We start from the raw sequence: 17892 nt of genomic DNA, 5'->3' as shown, positions 1-17892 counted from the left end.
GACTAGATGTAAGCTGTACACTGTTGTGTGCAAATAACTGTTTCCTTGTGCTGGGATAAATAGCTACATAACCACAACACTGGTCATATAGAAACAGACTTTAGAGTGGAGAAGTGCAGGTTTGTAGTTAGAGTCATACCAAGTTTGTAACTATCAAAATATTTATTGGCAATTATAAACTTTAAATAATAGCTATACATTATATACTCAGAGCTACAATTTTAGAAAAGAAGGGTTCATAGTTCACAAAGTTCAAGAGAAAGTTCAACCACATCAATGCTAAAGTTTTCTTGAAATGCAGACTTCATTCTCTACACTTCAGTTGCTACGTTACTTCGAGTTTGGGTACACTCCTTCAAATAAATAATTTATAAATACAGAAACTTCAGACTAGGCAACAGGCTTTGACCCCTTTCCTCATTCTTCCTCAAACAAAGCATTTTTAATGCAAATGATTGTTATTTTACCTCTTCTCTTTCTAAGTAACACACACAAAAGTTGTCCTTACTCAGAAGCACGATGGAGTCTCCACTGGAATGCCAGGAGAGAGACACGATCTGGAAGTCACCTGCAGAAACAGATCAGAATTTGTCAGCAAGAAGCTGACAGGCCATGCTCTTACTCCAGGAAAAGGTAGCTGGAGCAAGTCACACACAAGCATAGATTTTTCTGGACTTGTCATTCTAATTCAAACTGATGCCACAAGATTGCTCACCACTGCAGAGCTGCATACCCTGATGATAATTGCTGCTCTTGTGTAGAGAGGGAGAAGCTGAATCTTTGCTATTTCTTTTCTGTTTAATAGGCAGAAAGGCATTTATGTGCTCTAGCTAATGGCCTTGCATCACTTACTGCCAACCATAAGACTTCAGCACACAGGCTGACTTAAGAGTTCAGGTTCACGTATGTTCTTCTATCCTTCCATATCCTATCCATATCTATCCTGATATGGAAGCGTACTATGTTACCATGAACATTTTTCCCCAGTCTTGTTTTGTTGTTTAGTTGTTTTCAGAATACCCAAAAAGTAATTTTTGGAGTTTTTATTTCATTAATTATTTCTGGCATTCTGCACAACTGCAGTGTCTATGTAAATAAACCAGTATGAATATAAATCTTGAGAGAGAATTCCACATACCATACAAATAAAGCAACAATTAAATCATTGCTAGCCCCCGTGCCCTGTCCTTGATATATTTTATCACATTTACTATGTCTCATCATGAACTCTTTTTTTGAGGAAGAAATACTAGCTTTTAAAAAGCTCCAAGGACACATCTGAGCCATTTACATGGTAATGCTCAGACCAATTTTAAGTGGAAAAATATTTTTTAAGTAGGAACCTGCTGCTGACCTATGGAGGTTATGGCAGGCAGCCTTACCTTCCACCGGGACCTGCACTGACACACAGCCAGCTGGGGACCATAAGTAGACTTTGTTATTTCCTGTACATACAGCAAGTCGAGGCTGTCGTGGATCCCACTGGAAAGACTGGATCGCACACAGCTGCTCTAAGACTACAAATAGTTTCAGCTTTTGAACATCCCAGATCCAGACAGCGTTAGGAATGTTATCTGTCAGGAGAGGAAGAGGTAATCACGTAAATAAACACCTGAAGGATGAAGACATCTTATTTTTTTTAAAGAAATGGGCATTAATTGAGGTCTTAACACAATACAAACCATTTAGGTATGCTGCAGGTTTAACACCACTAGAATTTTGCTGAGCAGTTCCTTCAATTTTGCCTTGGAAATATTGCAAAAAGGATAAAAGAAGTGACTTAGTTTGTCTTCTGGTCCTTCACCAGCTTTTATCAAATTATTCAGTTATGCTGCTGTTGATGGGGTTTGCATCCAGACAGAAACAGCCCTTCAGGACCATCGAAGGGAAAGATAAAAGATTAATTCTGTAACTTCCACCATTTGAGGTAATCGGAAGCCCCCCTACTACAGGTTGTGAAGAACTCTGCCTTTCAAAAGATACCTACTGTAAGTGGAGGAGGAAAGATCTATGTATTTCATTTTCTAATACAGTGATCTTACATTTGAGGGAATATGAAAAAGCACACTATTTTCATTGAATACAAAGCCACGACCGAGTTAATGCACTGATAAGCAGTTCTGGCAGCTCACAATACTTCATATGTGAATATGAATATGCTAGAAGACGTAGGCTGAATTTTCTCTGTAGTTACACATTTCCACAACGGAGACCTGATTTTAAATGGGGCCATGAGCCTTCTCATAGCACAAAATAACTGACCAATTATCGTCCTAACTTCTTTTATGAAAACACACCACATGCAAGGAGTAGGTTTCCCCTTTAATATAGGGCAGTAGGAACTTACCATTTTTGGTGGCCAGGAAACAGTTATCTGGACTGAATGCCATCATCCCAATTCCCATTTTGGGATTTGCCCTGTCAGCAACTGGTTTGACATACTGTAAGGAAACTGGCACCTGGGAAATGTCATCTGCAATTTGAAATAAAAGTACTTTACTAAGCAAGCTTGAATGGACACAGTATTTAAATGCCAACTGTTAACAAACCCTCTTATGTCTGAAGCAATAGGACCATATTTTAGTCTTCTCCAAGATGTTCCCATCAATGTAAGATATTGCATCTTCATATAAACAGTTTACTATTTCGACAAAAGAAGAAAGGCTGGAACAAGCCTGAGATTAAACTATGAAAAAAAGGAGATGCACTAGTTAAGTAGCAGTGGAAATCTTGATTTCAAACAAACACCAATGCCAAACAAAGGTGATTTACAGTACTATGAACAATGAGATAGTAGAAAAAGGATAGAAAAAATATTATAATAATCATACATTGTCTACCACCTCCTTAATATTTCAAAGCCTGTTACCTGCAGGCAAGTTTAAAGCATTTCTGCTACTACAGCTTCTCAGACAAAAGCCAAATGGCCTTTTCACAGTCCGCTTCTTTATATAACCTCATACCTAAGGGATTAATCACTATCCTAAAACAGACAGCAAGACTGTAACACCTTCTGATTATTTTTTTATTATTATTATTGAAATTGCCACATACTATAAGATTCTCAATTGTAATAGTTATCTGATTCTAGCAATTATTGGCAACAGTTAAACTATGCCATTACATCACACTGCATGGATAGAACAAATGAGAAACAAATGCACACAATATTAAGACAACTTTTGCAAGCAGCTCCAAGACTGGACTGAGATCTGGATGCTATTTCTGCACCCAAGCAATTCAGTTCCTTCCTGCGCTATCCTGCCCATCTTTAATCTGCCTTCAAAGCACCACACAGACAGCGTCCCCACTAGCAGGGTGCTTACTACCTGTGGAGCTCTTCAGTGAATTTGAGAGCCTCAAGCAGAGTATCCAGAGGATCAATTCCAATATCGAAGAGGCAGAGTTCTCCTATAAAGTTTATTTATAGAAAGACTTCACATGGCAAACTCAAGTGTCTCATTTTAGTAAATTTTGGCTTACATTTACTTTGTGTGCTGAAGAGAGAACTAGCCAATGCTCTTGTTGGAGGGAAAGAAAGTCTCTCTGTTTCAACAGATGGGGATTTCTCCACTTCTTTATACACAATCTACAAAGAAACAAGCAAGAGTTCTACAGAAGGGCCCCGGAGAATGTGAACATGGGCTGTTAACAAATCATCCACATCCTGCTAACTCATGTGCAAGTGTATTATATCTCAGCATCCCCTAGTTTATCAATGGGGAAAAGGCCTTTGGTAGGCAAATACCAAATCCAGCATTCTCAGCAACTCATTTGCTATTTGGTACCATGATCACGAAAACACTCCTGTGACAAATAAATGAACCCTGAAGTCTACAAAGAATGAGTCTGCCAGAGTACACCTCATTCATTATTCCCAAGCGCTAAATCTGGCAGTACAATAAATCACCTTCATTACAATGGGAACATAGATTTTATTTTTGCAACAAGGAATCTTTAATTGGGTACTATCATAAATAAGTGCAAACAAAGTGCAACATTGCAGAAAGAAATAGCAAAAATATTTTAATGGTGTCCTTACAACGTATTAGTCCCAAATGCAAGCTTAGGATAAAATGCACCAACTGCAATTCCTGTCTGTGTAGTAGAGATTAACAGAGCTATTTCCATTTGTCTTCCATTACATATTTCACACATAACTGGAAGTAAGGGTACTTTTCAGTCATGAGAAGTTTTGCTGAGGTGCATTTAACGGATCATGTCTCACTTCTGGTTAAGATGCATCAACACAGACACATGAATATTGCAGACTTGCAGTCTACACACGTAAAGTCTTACAGGATATCAGTCCAGACGCGATAATAGTCTTTCCTCTGCAGTGGCATGCAGCACTACTACACTGTGTGTTCTTTTTACCTTGACAGATGAGAACAGCTTGTGATTTTTGGAACAAAAGCTATATCTCTCCACCTGCTGCTGACTACCCAGAATCTGCTGGGCCTTGCATATGCATGTATGCAAGGATAAAAATAAATTATGACAGATGTTTACAGGAAATGCTCTTTAGGTGAGCTGATGAGTTTGTACATACAAGATGTAAGTCTGAGCACAATCCATTTCCAACGCTGTTTCAAGTCATGAATTGTATAAAGCTGAGACAAGTCTCTCCTGTTAAGTTTCCCAGTTTGCCATCATCTACATACCTAAATGTGTAATGCAATCACCATCTACATCAAAATACAGTGGCATATGACAGAAGTCATCTGAGAAATCTGTTAGTCCTAAAGCTGAGAGGATCATATGCATGTGTTCCTTGAACTTGAAAGGATTCATCCGGTTTTCTTACATCTCCAATTTTCATGCAAATTCCCAAGCCCTATTTACACATTAGGAGGGGGAGAAAAACCCAAGATCCACAGAATGAAATGGATACAAACGGCAGCAGCAAAGCACTGTTAATGATTCAATGGATTGTGGATCCATACTTACAGTCTTTGTATTAGCAATTGTTGCTGGATGCTCAAACTCTGTGATCTTCTTCCACGTTATATGGTTCAAGATACGCACCTAATTCAACAAAGCATTGCAAGACAGAACTGTTAGGACAATGTTCTACCAATGGTTTAGATAAAAGAGAGGAAATAAACCTGTTTCCTACCTTTTCACCATAGCTGCCAATTGCCAAAAACTGGCTGCTGGGACTCCAGGCAACTGATTTTACGCCTAGAGACCATTCATAAGCCCGATACGTGGACAGCAGTCTGCCATCAAGGGAGTACAGCAGTATTTTGTACTGAAACATAAATAGATGAATTCTAAAGACTAACAATATTGTTCAAAGCCACAGACATGCAAAACCATTCCCTCCAAACTCTCCCTGCTTGAAACACAGCAATGGGCATGGTCTCATATCTGTGACTTAAGAGAAGAGGCACTAGGCTTCCAGTTCAGCTCTTTTGGCACTTCCAGAACATGCCCACCCTGACCCCAAGAGCACAAATGCCCCACTGGGCCCGAACAACAGCCCATCCAGCCCAACGCTTCAACAACAGCAACAGGTGCCATTACAGAAGACTCTCATGCTCCTTCAGCATCTGCAAGCCACCTAACTAGGGATGTTACAACCCTGCCCCTTCCCAGGGTTATTTGTTTCCATCACGCTGTTCATAACTTCATGGCCAGAGGAGGACACTTTTCTATACCTAGAAGTTCACCTACTCGAGCAGGAAGGATAGCAATTTATATGTTCCTTGCTAACTTTTTGGATGAGTACTTTTACTTAACTGTAAAATTACTGTGCAATGCCATGTAAAGTAAAATAGTAGAAGAATCTTACAGAAGAATTATTTCATTGTTAGGTCAATAGTGCCTTCTGCAGTGTTTACAATCAAGGGGTTTTTTCCAAGGCAAATTAGAAAGAAAGCTACTAAGAATTTGCTGTCATTAAAGATTTACATAACAGCTTGACATTCACTTGTAAGGGCATCCATTACCAATACAAGGATATTCTTTAAAATTGAGTTCAGCTTTTGTTATGTTTAAAAGAAAAAACAATTTTAACACTAGTTATTTTAATTACCACTTTATACATGGTGGCTAAAAACCAGCTTGAATTCTCCAAGAAAATAATGTGCTTTTTCCTCATACCTCCAGACATGTATCCCACACTGCCAGAACACAGCCATTAGGAGCCCATTCAATCCCAACCAGATCTTGTGTTTCAGTGTCAAAATGCTGCCCGCAAAAGAGAAAAAACAAAACCATTTGAAATATTACGCTAACAAAGACTGTTGCACCCGACCTAACATAATTGTCAGTTTTCACCTTTAAATGCTACTGCAAATGCAAAAAGAGCCTTTTGTACACTAGTGTAGAAAAAGAAATACTTCCTTTTGTAATAGTATGCTGCACTCACCATTTCTTTGGTTTCCCTCTACAGGAAAGAGAAATAGTTGCTATACCTCAAAACAAACAGCATTTCAGAAGAGAATAAAAGTAGTTACACTGAATCAGTCAAGAAATCTAGCCAGCCTAGTTCCTTGCCTCAGAAAGACCAGTACAGGATCATTAGGGAAGAGACTGGGAACAAGACAAGCATTTAGTGGTGTTTCTCAGATTTTGCTGTCAGCTTCTCACAAGACTCAGAATTCCTGCACCAGAGGTGACACAATGTGTGGACTGGCTCTTCATGGGTTTTAATTTCTCAGATCCATCCGGTCCTCTAAGACATGCCAGTGTGCATCCTTCACAGACCGTTCTCATTGTTAAACAGAGAATGTGACAGTTTATATAATACATTCCAAATGACCACTTTATCAAGCATCTGATACTTTCATTATTATTAATGTAGCATAGCTTGTAAATCAGCTCATGCAAGAACGTAAAGGTGGAACTTTCACATTCCATCAGAAATTCTTTACCAATATATAGAATATATTGGCCTCCTGCACAGAATACTGCTGCAGAAGTATGCCTGAAGGCCAACAAAGGAGCCAGATGCTGGATAGAAAAATGCATTACCAAGCCTAAAATCAGACTACCAAAGTGACTGAGTCCGAAGCAGCATGCACCATATGTTTGTAGTCTATGCAGAAGCAGCGGAAGGCAAGGACATATCTTACTCTCAGTAGCTGCCAGTCGCTGCATACAAAGATGCTAACAAAGTCCTTGCAGTCACGTCTTTCTGCTACTGCCATATAGCGGCCGTCCTTGGTGAACGCTAGCCCTGCCAACAAGACAAGGTTAATTAAAAAAGAGAGAAAAAAAAAAATAAGACAGACTAAGTTGACAGCTCTTCAATGAAGAGCATTTACTCCCAATTCAAAGGAGAAGTCAAAAGGAAAAGTATCTTCACAGAAGATCACATCAATCAAGGCAATGCATAGTTACTAATTCACTTGTGTCAGCCATTCTTAAACTTTGTACTATTTCTAAGAACATGGCTTCATAGCCATTTCAGAACTTCAGCATGCTTCAGAAAAACACATTTAATCCCTGACACAGTTGTTCTATAAAACACACAGATTTCAAATAAACAGTTCATTAAGTCTAGCTAAGTGGATTAGTTAGGCAACCGCTGGTATTGCACCAACTTCCAGGCATCAGTCCCCATCCACTCTTATTTTACATGTAACACATAATTGCCTTTGTCATATAGAGAATACAAGCCTCAGGCAGGAAACTGTAACCACAGCCATGTGGCTACAGTCCTAACATGAGCTTTCCTTTCAGATCTTTCCATGTGTAAAAGATGACAAAAGCCACTTTGGATTAGTGTTTTTCATCATCAACGCATCCAGCTTAATTTAATTTAAGGTCCCTTTGGAGAAGAACACACCAAAGATGCATATCTGAAGAACAGGCAGACAGAGCAGATGTAACCCCTCATCCACAGCGAGAACATGACAAGCCCTGAGCACACCTTGGTGCACTTGCAGGAGGCGGCACACAGGTACTGATCTCAGAGCTGTGCACCCCTGTGGGCAAGCTAACCCCTCAGCAGGGAGGGTGCCAGAGCCAGTTTTGAAACACATCTTTCATCGTTACATGTCAACTTAATTCTTCTTTTCCGCCATATTAAAAAAATACCATTCCTGTGTTTGGTTTGTGGCACTTACCCTGCTGACAAGCTTTGGGATACTTGATGTACGATATAGATTTTATACACAAGGACCACACGGTTATCCGCAGCTGTCAAAGAGAAAGAGACAAGGAAGTATTTGTTTATTTTGTAGGTTAAAAAAACCCCTAAGTAAATAGAAACCCATAAATCCAATTTAGCAACACAAAGTAGATCAATACACGTACTGTGGCTAATTAAGCTTTGCAGCTATTCTATGTAGCTCAAACACAAAGCCCTGAGAAGTAACTGCAAGGAATTCCCTCCCAACTCCCTTCAGTTAGCAAGGTTACTTATTCCAAATTAATATTACAGGCACACTGGATACTCCAGAAGGGTATATAAGATGCAGAACACCAACAGGGAAAAGAGCTCCTCATTATTAGTGACTTTAATGTTGTTACCATGAATCCAGCTACGTGGTTGCCAATGTATCATACATAGACACTTTTTAGTTGCTAAAAAGTTTAAACACAGAATCTGGATGATAGATAAGAAGTTTCTTGCATTTAAGAATGAATAAGAAGTTACAGCAACTTAAGAACATTGTACCTCTTGCCACTAAGTATGAAAATTTTGGTGTATTTTTCAGCTTTCAGACACATTCGGCTTTGACAGAGAATTTGCATTTTGCTCTTCCCTCCTCAGCCACACACAAGACTGCAACGTTATGTAATTACTGAGAGAATTAGAAAAGAACGAAAAGATGCTATGCAAAGCAAGGCATTAGCCATCATGTTTGGGGTATTTCTGGATGCTTGTGCATCCATAAAACACTAGAACTGCAGGGAAGGCAGTCAGGTGTAAAACAAGCCTCTCCACCACTCTTCAAGGTCACAGCCTGCATTCTGGAAGCTCTGTGTTGCCATCTGCAGATTATTCAATTAAAAACAAATACTTACTCTCCCTTAGCAACAGCAGCCACACCAGACATATGTGCATTAATCAGTATGTCATGTGAACCTTTGCATTTATATCTGGAGTGAGGAATGTTTCCAATGTAATTTTTTTCTTGTGTTTTCCTACATTTTATTGCACCAAGGTAAGAAATTCTAGAAGAGACACAGGTAAAACTATTCTTGCAGTAAAGCACCACAGTCATAAAGCTATCTTTCACAGAACTACTGAACAACAAAATTAGTTCTGATTCATTACAGAATTAAAACTTTAGCTCTGTCTACCATTTCACCATCCTGCTTCAGATGCAGATCATCAGCATTAGCAGCAGTCGGGGGAGGAAGCTTCTGCTACACTCTTTTGCATGTTTGTCCTCAATGCACACTCTCCTTCCCTAAAGTAATTGGAACTACTCAATGGTGACTAAGGACTCCAAGGCAGCATCCTAGAACAGATTCACTGTTCTATGTGGTAATGCTACAGACTGTGTGTTGCAACAGGTTTTTTTTCATTGCTGACACTATCATTTTTGCTAGAAAGCATGATTCAAGTAATTGATGTGGTGTCCAAACTGAATTTTGGAACCCTAGTAAGTGCTGCCTCCTTCCACAGACATGTGGAGTCCCAAACAAGAGCCCTACTGCTTTGTATATACAGAAGCAGCTTTTGAGATGTGAAGGGACAACCCAGAAATAATTAAAAAAAAAAAATTATTACAGGAAAGAGCACAACCAGATCAGATTCCAGTCTGCTTCTACCCAATGTTAGCAAAGGTATTGGACCACTATTTAATGCGGTGTTTATGATTCTCTTTATTTTACAGGTATGAAATTACAACTAGACATCTATAGTACCACCTTCAAGTTTAGCAGGTCCTAAAGGAATCCACTACATGAACAACATTAATCAAGTTTTATATGAGCTGCAACTGCTCACTTCCAGACATACAAAAATACAGCATTGTTAGTCTGCTCTTCATGCAAGATTTACTTTAAAAATACCAACACAATGCCTACTCACATTCTTCTATAGCAACTGCAACAGTGATATGCTGCTTGCTCCTATTAATTGCAGCATTAAATGTACTTGCTGCTGTTGCTCGCTTGACCAAAACACGCAGCATACACAACATGCATTCTACACCCACTTAATACAAGCTTAGCAGCTGAAGCTTTGAATGCTGAGGTCTGGATCATAATTTTTTCTGACAAAGGCATCCACGTTTACACTTGTGTGGCTTCTTGGGCTCACAACCAACTCACCTGGCCTACTGTGTGCCAAACACACTTCTATCCTGGACCACATCGGCTGGCTCAGAGCCTCAGAACAAGGTAAAACCTTACCACTCACACCAAGCTCAGGTACACAGGAAGAAGAAAATCTTTACAGAGGTGAGAAACAGCACATCACGTGCTGAGCTCTTACTGTCACCTCCGCCTTGACTGAGACTCCACCGCAGAAGAGGAAAGGCCAGTACACCTTTGTTTTGAAAAGTCTTTCAAGCATCCACCTCCACGTCACCTTCAGGTGCAGTCCTCTGATATTCAGACAGAATATTCCCTTAAAGGGTCAAGTTTTCTAACTCCTCAGAGAAGGCACAGATAACAGCTTCCCTGTTCATTCTTGTCAGGTTGTACTTAACTGCCGAGCACACACTTCACCAACACCAAAAGTTTCGGTAATGCTGAACTCTGATATTGTTGGAGCAGTACCGTGTTGCACTCTGCACCTCCCCAGCCCATCATTTCTAGCATGTACAGCATAAACTGCAATAATGTCACTGCAGTGCTGGGGAAAGGCTACAGAGCACAACCAGCACACTCATGGGAGACCGTGTATATGCTCTGCCATAACTTCATCGCAACCTCTTGCCCAAGTCACATGACACAACCTGAATGCTTTGGCCTAGGGTAGAAATGTGTAAAGGCAAACCACTTTGATTCTCCAAATTAGGGTTCTTTCCAGTTGTTCTATTTGTACACACTCAAACACTTTTATAAACTGAGAAAGTTACACTGTGTGCTTGATGTATGGACTTCACACCCATCTTACATGGATTAGCAATATGTTTACAGTTCAATTGTGACAAAATGGGAGAACCTTCCTATTCCCAACTGGAACAGAAACATTATTCCACAATCTTGCCCAAGCTGCCCGTGTAAACTAGCCCAAGAAAAGAGTATTTCACAGCTAGCAGATATGATTATGAGAGACAGAAACCTAAAATGCCGAGGGTGAAAAAAGCCAATCACTTAAAAAATTACAATACATTGCATCAATCTTGTTTGCTTTTCTCAGAGACTTTGGGGGAAAGGGACAATTGCTTTTACAGCAGGAGAACAGATTGTGGTCAGCAAGCCCTTCTTCACTGATCATTTTGAGGGGTACTTTCTCTTTAGCATAGATGACTTGATTAAGTGGAGTTGTCAAACTCAAATCCTAATGATAATGGTGTCTGAGAAGTTTTCAGCTGTTGTTTTGCAGTGGAAAACCAAACCAAAAGCAGACACATTTTTAAAATAGCCTAAAAACAGCTGAGAAATAAAAAGTATTTAGATGGTAACGTGATAAACAGTCTCCAGTGCTGGGTTCAGGACCACGTCCCAATGTTGACAGCTATAGGCAGGTGTAAGACTGGTGATTTTCAATAGATAAAAACACACTTTTAAACAACCTTGCATCTCAAATGACTGTCAACTTTTGTCCCAGACTTGACTGGGTCACAAGGCCTCCTTACATAGCAGTGTCTGTCAGCACCGGATTTCAAAAGATTATTCAGAGCACATTCCTCGACAGAGAGCATTTTTCAACCAACATAGCCATTTACAGTTACTAAGGATTAGCTCCAATATACACAGAAACACAATTTTTTCCCCCGCTGCTGTAGTTCGAAAGAAGCTCCTTAATGATTCAGTACCTAACATGGAACTAAAGAAAGAATATATGCAGTTTATAAGTAAGGCTCTTAAAAGAAACACTGAAGGGCAATGCTGCTGGTCTTCAAACTGTTTATCATAAAATACGAGTCACGAGGAAGCACAGGATCCATTTGCTTTCTTTGTATCTTTTATCTTCAGCTCTTTTTTAAGCTCTGTACGTGCCTATGCATTCAGGTGGAACAAGGGCGCAATGAGGAGAGATAACTGGTACCACACCTTCCACTGGACAAACTGGTAACATGGAATCTTCTAGCCATGAGCTTGCCATGTAACACACTGCAGGCATGCAGAACTGCCTCGCAGAGTGCCTTTCAGCAGAAGTACCACCTACTACAAAATAAGTAACAACCAACAGATAGGGGACAACAAGCTGCTTTCCAGTGCACTGCATCAATCAATACAATCAACATGGGGTTCCAACTTTTTCAGACACCAGATGAGACTTTGCATAGCAGGCTTTCAGAACATGGTTTTCCAACTACTTTAGATTTGCTCTTCATTAGTTAGATGAGAAAAAAGTACCTTCATTCCCCCACTCCCAAACCTGCTTTTCCTAACAAAACTGTACTCTAGCTTGGTATAAAGAACAAGGTGATGAAAAATCAATTTGCAACTATTCTGGCCACTTCTCATGTGTACCTGTGAGATATAAGCAGACAAAGAAAAGCTTTCTAGATTTGGATGTACCTTGGAATATATCTGGCTGCCCAGTAAAACTAGTTTTTGTCTGGCAAAACCTAGCAAGTTTGTATCCGTGTGGTTTGCCAGTCTGGACAGCAGCACTGACACCCCCCAATGGAAGGAAATCCTTCAATCCAGCTTAGCAAGAGTTTAAGTAACAAACCTACATCATTTCTACATCTCAGCAGGACTTCCATCCTAGATGCTGACAGAATGACACACACGCACATTCTTAAGCTGACACACGGCACAAAGACACTTTCAAAATTTTGGGTCAAGTAACTAGGTACTATGTACACTTTTGCAATTAAGCATGGTAAATTCCTCTGCCTCTGCCAGTAATCTGTTACTGTGAAAAACAACCCACTATCAAGTGAAAAGACAGAGTTCTCTATATACTTCCTCCAATAAGACTGTACCATTTAGTTGCCTTGTATATCATGCTGTTTATCACAGTAACAAAGTTTCAGACAGGTACCTGTGCCATTCAGTATTACTGTACACTGTGCAACAATTCTGGGATCCAAAGACTTGCACATCATTACAGACTCATCTCCGATAAGACCATCACATTTGCAGAGTTATGTTAATATTAAGTGCACATAGAGCGTGGCTGCCCATCTCAAAGACTGAAAAGAGTCAAAACGGAATTTTGAAACCTGCATCAGTTCTGCTGTACTCATCTTGAGTTAGGAACTGCACACCAGTCACATCAAAAAACCCACAACATTATTCACTAGAGTGCTGACCAAAAAAAGAACTTGACTGCAAGTTAGCCAATGAATAATTTCTCTGTGGCACAAGTATGTATCGCTAGAAATAAATTAGCACCATCATAACCTTTAAAAAAGTTCTAGGAATAAGAGAGTTATTTGTGAGCTTACAGTGGAGCTCACGTGTTGATCTGAAGAATTAAAAGTATGAGTAATTAGTTGGTGCTGTTTGAAAATGTCAGGCTACCAAAGCCGAGCTGCATTGATTTACAGGGAACCCCCAAGCCCTCCAACCAATTGCTGAATTTGATAACACACATAATACACCATTATTAAGTGTCCTGACAGTTTCTGTCACAAGCACTACTCATGTCTGTCCCACCAGACTATGGATTTAGCAGAGAGAGAGTAAACACAACTCAGACATCGGCATAACCCAGGCAGCTGTCTGACAAAAACTAATTTAGCAACCTGTTTACAGCTGGAAAGAAAACTTATCCCAACACATATGCCAACTTGGCAAAGGCTTAATGAAATCCTCTAAGGTCAAACCAAGTTCTGTTGGGAGGCAATAAATACTTGCTAGTCCACCCACACACACACGTGCCATGAGATACTCACTTGTAGCACATAACACCAGCCTTCAGTTTGGGTTACCAACTACAACACTTCTGCCTGATGAGCAGGCATGTCTTTACTGACTTCGGGTTGAAATTCCGGACTCATTTCTTATTTTAATCGCCATCAGGGTGATTAATTCCTGGGAAAGCTAAGGCCTAAATTCATCACTCCTCCTAACCCACTATCTAAAGAAGCAGGGGAATGGGGCGGGGGGGGGGGGGGGGGGGGGGGAATGCTTTACAACCACAAAATCTTTACCCCAGTCAGCACTAAAAATCCTGGCCAGCACTAAACACCCTTGCCAGAGAATTCTGCCACATGTGCAGCAGGAACCACACCACAGCTGTATGCCAGTTTCTCCACAGGCTCCCCCGAGAGCACCAGCATTTGCACTAACACCAGTCCACAGACACAGATGACAAAGCCCCTCATCTATGCACCACTAACATTGGGATTCACACAAAACAAGAAAAAAATCTTGCAGCGTAAATTTGCATTCAGTGCTAGCAAGGGTTACAGTGCAATAACCTGTACTCTAAAAATCCGTCTACAGGTTTGAAAACAGCAAATACAGCAAAAGAAAAATGTCTTGCATCTAGTTCTTGGCTATTTTCTGACTGTTCATCATTGTACTGAATAACATGGATCACCAGCTCTAATGCAAAGACTATAAAGGTGGAGAGTCAGACTTCCCCATGACTTCCAACAAGCCCAGTGCCCAGCATCCACAAACTGATTTGGATTCTACCTTAGTTTGGAATCCAGAATAAGACTCTTGACCGCTAAGCACTTACAGGTGTTATAATTTTAATTTCACAAGTGGTTATATCAACAGCAGTCTGGCTCCTATGTGTAAAAATCAAACAATTATGAAAGTATTTCCAGGATGTGGATCTAAATCTCACCTCATAGGTCAATAAACCTAAGACAGTATTTTTTCATTCCATACCCACTCTTAAATGTTTATGGTTTGGGGTTTTATTTGCTGGAAATCCTGAGCCTTTGCCAAGCTACAAACAACACATTTGATTTCTAAAATTGCTTCGATAAATGCTAGTTATCCCTACACTTTTCTCAAACACATAGTTTTACTTTCAAAGCTAAGCATCCATTTTCTATCTCATCACCAGAAGCAAGAAAATAAAACGTTAACAGAATAACCAACATCTAAACTGAAATTAACCTAGATTACATACAGGAATATGGGAGAACTATAAATGTATTCTTTACCACCACTACAGCTTTAAGAGCTTTAGGTTATTTTAAGAGGCAAAGGGCAGACAGTAACATCTGATACTGTCAAGAGTAGTAATCATGACTTCACACTCACATGGAACTCAGTCGTATTGAGAATGTGACGACCATCCGGACTCCAGCATGAAGCCACCAATCCTGCCGACCCCTCGTCAATCTTACAGTGCCAGTCTGGCTGCTCCAAGGACCAGACCTAGGTCAGAGAGGAAACCAAACAGACACTGCAGCAAACAAACAGCTTATCAAAATCTCTTCTCACAAGCACACGCTACAGCTGTGAAAAGCTTCCTGCGTTGCATACCAGAGAGGTCAGGAAACTTGAAAGCCCGTGGCCATGAAGGACTGGCGCTGGATCCCTCTGCAAAAGTAAGCCCCACACCTCTATGTGTTAATACAACCATAAAGTAAGGTGGGGGGGGGGGGGGGGGGTTCTGTGACAAATATTCTGAACGTGCAACACTAGAAGTTTTAGTCCATTTAACAAGTTTGTATATATTTATTTCCTACTGTACTAAGAAACTGGCAAGATATTCTCCAGCTTTGATGTGTTTTGACAAATATTTTTATTCCTTGGGGTTTTTTGTTTTTGTTTTCTTCAGAGATGTTTGTCATGGTTTTAAAAATAAGGGCATGCTGTATTATCCTCAAACCACATGTTATCAATAACAATGTCAATTACTTTGGCAACAGCCTTGAGCTAGTGCTTGCTGTTAAGGAGATCCCACTCACAGCACACACGAATCCCCAACAGGAAACATTCTGCCCCGTTTTTGTCCTTACCTGAACAATCCCTCGCTTGTACATGGCACACAATATGAACAGAGAATCAGACGACCATTCTATATACTGGATCTGATCCAGGCAAGTGTACAGCTGGAGGATCTGGAGGGAATTCACGTCCCGAACCACCAAACGGTACTGCACACACGAAGCCTGAGCAAGAACAAAACCAAAACCAAGTTGGCACACCAACACCAGGCTCGAGAACCGCAACTTTTACAGCGCCGTGACAAAACACTGTGCTGCTGCCACCTTAGACACGCTTCAGACGCCACTGGGATTTTTTATTTCAGAAAGGCTTGACGTGTGCCATGCTCTACTGCAAACTGATAGCCAAAGCAGGAGGGAAGGGGGGTTATAGTAATAAAAAGAATCCTCATTCACTCTATCACTGCTGGTTAACTAATTCTACGTTTTTTCAAAATTATTCATTGGCTCATAACTGTTATTTTATTTAATTAACCTTAATCAGGTCTCCATTACAACGACCCTCGTTAACTAAAAGCCTTTTAGCAGGCAAGCCGTCCCACAGACACGGGTTTTACTCCAACAGCGCTGCCGCTGCTTCTCCAGCACCCGGCTGGGGGGCCCGCCCGGTACCACACGCCCCGGACTGGCGGGGAGAAGCCGCTGCGTGGCCGCGGGCCGGGCCGGGCCGAGGGGCCCCCGCTCCGCCCGGGCGTTTCGCCCAGCGCTCCCCTCAGGCCGCGGAGCCACGGCAGGCGGGCGGGAGCGGCCCCGGTGACACGCGGCGCCCCCGCCGTACTCACCAGGCACTTGCCGTCGGGGGAGAACCTGCCAAGCAGACCGGAGAGCTTGAACAGCTCCGAGAAGTTCATAGCGGGGAAGGGATGGAGGAAGGGAGAAGCGGTCGCGCCGCGATTCAAACACGCCCGCTCCACCCGCCGCCGGCCCGGCCCGGCCCTTGCCCCGCGGCGGAAGCGGCCGGAAGAGGCGGGAGCGCGTGGGCGGGACAGCCAATCGGAGCGGGGCGCCGCCGCCCCGCGGCACGCCGGGAGTTGTAGGCCTGAGGCGCGGCTGGGCCGGCCCGCCCGCGGGCGCCCGGCGGCGGGAAGCGGGCGGGAAGCTGCCTCATTGAAGTAATTGTTATGCAGATGAGCCGTGTAATGAGCCGCAGTGCGGTCAGACGCCGGTTCCCCCCTTCCTGGTTCCACAGTCTGCCCCCTCCCGCGGCCTGCCGGCGTAGGCCAGGCCTCCCCTGGCGCGTTTCCGCGGGCCCTGGCGCGCGCCCGGTGCCCGGACTAATTACCCCTCCTGGCTAATTACTGACTGCAACGGGAGACCGGGCGCGATGACCTGAAAGGTTCCACAACTAGGACAAGGGAACTGCAAACTGCAATAGAAATACCCCAGTAAACAGGATGCTAATTGGATTAAAATGAATAAAAAAGGAACGTTTTGGGAGGAGGATTAGCCAAGGATCACTGGAGAGGGGGGAGCAGCCTGAGTAACCCCTCCCAGGGTACATATACCTTCAGGAAACGGCCACCCCAGTGCAGCCAGCTGCAGAGGAGCCAAGGAAGGGACCAAGGATTTTGACAGGGACATCTGTGTCCAAAAAATGGCCCAGTGCTTTGGGCACCAAGCACAGAAACTGAGGAGGCCTTGGTGTCCCTTCCTTGCTGAACTGCCACCCAGCAGTGGGGGGGTACACAAGTCTTCCTCCTTTGGTCCTGCCAGCTCATATTCTGCATTTGTGCATGGGCAATAAGCCCCTCCTGGACAGCAGACTGGCTGCCAGGCCCCGCAAGAGCAGCTGTCTGCGTGGAACCCACCTCCTTCTTCAGGGTGTATAATCACCACCATTTAAAAATCAAACCTTGGGATTAGAGCAGACATTTGAGTCTTGGTCTCATTATGGATTAGGTATTTAGGCCCCTGAAACTGGTTACAGTGACTCTGATGT

The 17892-nt window shown here is 42.1% G+C and overlaps 1 protein-coding gene across 1 annotated transcript; it reads right to left on the bottom strand.

The window, feature by feature from the left end:
• Positions 1 to 142: 142 nt before the first annotated feature.
• Positions 143 to 16894, bottom strand: WRAP73 (WD repeat containing, antisense to TP73). The gene is made up of 12 exons (XM_056332303.1): positions 16736 to 16894; positions 15966 to 16118; positions 15262 to 15378; positions 8079 to 8151; positions 7083 to 7186; positions 6109 to 6195; positions 5120 to 5254; positions 4951 to 5028; positions 3484 to 3589; positions 2348 to 2473; positions 1383 to 1574; positions 143 to 568 (listed from the first exon to the last, which is right to left on the bottom strand). The coding sequence occupies exons 1-12, from the start codon at positions 16802 to 16804 to the stop codon at positions 459 to 461; spliced, it is 1350 nt and encodes a 449-aa protein (XP_056188278.1). The 5' UTR covers positions 16805 to 16894; the 3' UTR covers positions 143 to 458.
• Positions 16895 to 17892: the final 998 nt, after the last annotated feature.

Source organism: Falco biarmicus, chromosome 3, assembly GCF_023638135.1.
Source record: "Falco biarmicus isolate bFalBia1 chromosome 3, bFalBia1.pri, whole genome shotgun sequence".
Classification (NCBI taxonomy): Eukaryota; Metazoa; Chordata; class Aves; order Falconiformes; family Falconidae; genus Falco; species Falco biarmicus.
The sequence above is the reverse complement of the archived record's forward strand: the minus strand, read 5'-3'. Positions and strand labels throughout refer to the sequence as shown.